Source organism: Tasmannia lanceolata, unplaced genomic scaffold, assembly GCF_043159265.1.
Source record: "Tasmannia lanceolata isolate RefF3 unplaced genomic scaffold, GAP_Taslan_0.1 ptg000023l, whole genome shotgun sequence".
NCBI classification, from domain to species: Eukaryota; Viridiplantae; Streptophyta; class Magnoliopsida; order Canellales; family Winteraceae; genus Tasmannia; species Tasmannia lanceolata.
Genome location: NW_027518700.1, coordinates 13,210,257 through 13,214,069, shown reverse-complemented (window position 1 = coordinate 13,214,069; position 3,813 = coordinate 13,210,257). Strand labels below are relative to the sequence as shown.

The following is a 3,813-nucleotide window of genomic DNA, read 5'->3' as shown; positions in this document are numbered from 1 at the left end:
ATGAAAACCATCAACAATCGACTCGTTGGAACCCAAGACTTTGATGTGGTGATTTGGATAACTGTGTCCAAGGATCTGAATATAGAAAGGACCCAACTAGCCATTGGAAGCAAATTGGGATTGAGGAGCTCGACGTATGTGCTGATGTTGGACGATCTTTGGGAGGAAATTATCTTGGACGATGTCGGAATTCCAAAGCCAAATAAAGAAAATAAATGCAAAATCGTGCTGAGTACTCGTTTCCTTCAAGTGTCTAATGCCATGGACGCTGATATGCAGTTTAAAGTTAAAACACTTGGGAGCGACAAAGCTTGGAATTTGTTCCATGAGAAAGCAGGGGAGGTAGTACTTTGGCCGGACATCCAAGCCTTAGCGGTGGAGGTTGTGAAAGAGTGTGATGGTTTACCTCTAGCAATTATCACTGTGGGGAGAGCTATGCGAGGAAAGGAAAGGAAAGAGGTGTGGCTGGATGCATTAAGGGCATTGAAGGAATTGGCAGTCCTAGAAATTGAAGGTATGGAGCCTAAAGTTTTTCGATCTTTGAAACTCAGTTATGACTGCTTAGAGGAAGATAACATCAAACTCTACTTCTTGTATTGTGCACTATATCCTGAAGATTATGTGATAGATGTAAGTGACTGATACATGGGAAGTAGGATCCGAAGAACACTCCAAATTTAATCCGAACGATAAGGGATTTGAATGGATCGTGACTGAGACATAGGTGGATCGGATCTGAAGTGGATCCGTTGACACCCCTAATAAAAATAGTTGGGTATTTTCGATAAGGCAAAAAACTGAGTTGTGTTTTATTCAAATTACATAATAAAATAATATATTTCAAACATTTTTCAAATATGTTAGCAAACATATGAGGGACTAAACCATAGAATCCTATACCATTCTAAAAGCCTGAATGATTGAAAATTCATGGTCATCTTTCTCTTAAATTCCCTGTATGTCTTGCCATTTAAATCTCTAACCACCTTAGATCTTTCATACTATTCATCTCTATCGTCAATTCTTTTAGGCCTTTATAGTCTTTTCAGCTTCTAAGTCACCCTCTGGTAGGTACTAAGGAGATGTCTTTTTGTTCTTTGACGTACCTATTGTGCTAAGGAAATAACTGGGAGAAACACAACAAAAATGATTGGGAGATAAGTTTATTTGAGGAAACCGGGCCTCGATAACACACAAGTGTTGACTGGAATATACAATCTGCCTTCAGCAGGATTCCCTTTTCCATTAAATAGCTTAACGTCCTTCAAGTACATAATACTGGAAAAAAGCTTACAAGATCCATTTGGATGGATTAGGGTTTTTTCTTTTCACAACGGTCTAAAAATGCTGAAACTTAAATTGGTTTCTTCTGCCAGGAATTTTTGTTATCTGAGAGGAAATATTATGCAAAATGGAGTTTCAGGAGGTCCTATCCATGGATGATTGTAGAAAGTCAGGTTGATGCAATATTTCAGGTACAACACTGTTTTTCATTAATGATAAGTCAGATGTGTTTTGGTCTAACATGATGTATTCCACCAGGAATTTTTATCATTTGAGCAGGGATACTCAGTATGCAAATTGGAGTTTCAAGAGGAATTATCCATGGATGATTCTTGAAAGTCCGGTTGATGCAATATTTCAGGTAAAACACGGTAATACTTTAGAACTTCTTTATTAACGAATGTGCTTTTCATATAATAAATTACATAATTTAAATTGGTTTACATTAATTTCATATGTTGTGAGACTATTCTTATTTTCTCTTCTGATGAACTGTTGTTGACACACAAAAACAGAAACAAAAAAAAAAAAAAAACAGTTACTGCCCAATTAACAATATTGATTGTGTTCATCTATACCCAAATATATAGGGTCTAAATCCATTTCTAATAGGAAGAGGTGCATGAGAATCTAGGATAGAAGATTGTTTCTCAAACTCTTACTCTGAAGGTGATTGGATCCTAACTCTCACCTTTGAGAGAATATATGATTCACCCAGACTCAAAATGATAATTTGGACAACCTCTTTTGGGTGCCAAGTCACTTTCCCAAGCTTGAAGATTAAAAACATTTTGTGCATGGTTTTATAATGTATACCGTATTAGCTTGTTGTAAATATTGCTTATGAGGTGTGCAATCTAGTCATTCTTTCCATGTTAATATTAACCTTATCCTGAGAGTTCAATTGGATCATATAGGTATTAAATGTTGAAACAAAAGCACAATGCTCTGAACTTTAAGCAGAAAATAAATTTTCTAGGTTGATAATATGTGAACTGGTAACTAGATAATCAGTGCCCCATATATATAGAACCATTTACATTTGGAAGACTATTCAATCTCAATAAACAATTGGAAATTTCTTTGTTCATGCATACCATGGCTGTCAATCATGTTCTTCGTAGCCAAGTTCCATACTTTTCAAATCTCCCATGCACTTGGATAAATTAGAAGGTAACTTAATATGTTTTGAAGTAGGGTCTAGATAACCTGATGCAGGATCTCACAAGGAAAAGCTTTGATACCAAATTGATGTAGGCACTGTGAAGAAAAAGAGAAGAAAGGGAAGAGAAATAGACGAAAGGGGAGAGAATTAGAAGAATAGGGAAGAAGAGACGAAAATAACTTGAAGAAGAGACGAATTTAGGGAGAAGTAGAAGAAGAAGAGAAGAATAGACGAATTTAGGAAGAGGAGAAGAAATCAGAAGAGGGAAGAAGAAAATCAGAATTAGAGTGAGAAGAATCTTTATTCAATATCAATCAAAGTTCATAATCTATACTACATAAGGCCTATATATAGGCAATTAGAAGTCCTTAAAATAAGGAAACTGCTTAATTTAAGAATCCCTAAAAAGTAAATATTGAAATAAAATTCCTAGAAACTAAAATAACATAGAAAATAAATCCTAAACTAAATAACATGGAAATATAAATCCTAATGGGCAAATATGCCACTTATTGGCCTATTATCTGCATCATTCTCCCCCGGTTGAAAAGAACTCGCCCTCGAGTTCTAGTCTGCCTGGGTCAAATATGAAAATAATCCAATGAAGTAGAATGAGGCGCAATCCGTCTGAGGCAATCATGATGGCTAATGCTCGAGACAGCAATGAAGCGATTTGAAAGGCTGGCGGTGGAATATGGAAGAAAGCATCCATACAAAATCATCAAAATACACGCCTTTCGTGAGAATCGGGGAAGATGGCAATGTACTCATCCTGGAACGGCGTGATCAGCAAAACAGCTACGGGTGGTACCAATCGGGGAACATCCTCCACATAACAACATCAACTGGCAACTCAGTAGGCACAGTAGAATTTACATGGAAGTCATCCGCTATTATCTCACCAGGCTCAGTAGAATCAATGATAAAATCAGAGTCTAGGACTAAAGCTTGGGCAGTGATGTCAGGCTGATGGACCTCATGATCAATCTACGGAACAAGTTCATCTGTGTCGGCACAAGTCTCGGCAATTTGATCAATCAGCGTAAATATAGTGCAATCCTCTGTAATATGCTCGCGATCATCTGTCTCAGGTAATGGATCAACAGTCATGTCACTCGGCTCTGACTCAGGACGATGCTCGATCAACTCTGTCAAGGAAAAAGCCTCACATGAATCTACTACAATATCTGCCTTAGAAGTGTGAAGCTGTCTCTGCTTATGTATACAACGCACTGAATTTTCAGCTATAATTTTACCTTCGCATATATAATGACGGTCTTCTTTTAGTCGTCCAAGGAGGGCTTCGACTTTACTTTCAACACTACACAACACTCTATATTCTCGCTCACGATTCAATCTCTGTT

At 37.1% G+C, this 3,813-nt stretch overlaps 1 protein-coding gene across 1 annotated transcript; it reads left to right on the top strand.

The window, feature by feature from the left end:
- Positions 1 to 1,620, top strand: LOC143855805 (putative disease resistance protein At1g51480). The gene is made up of 3 exons (XM_077365868.1): positions 1 to 630; positions 1,377 to 1,475; positions 1,564 to 1,620. Exons 1-3 carry the CDS (start codon positions 1 to 3, stop codon positions 1,618 to 1,620), a joined length of 786 nt encoding a protein of 261 aa, XP_077221983.1.
- Positions 1,621 to 3,813: the final 2,193 nt, after the last annotated feature.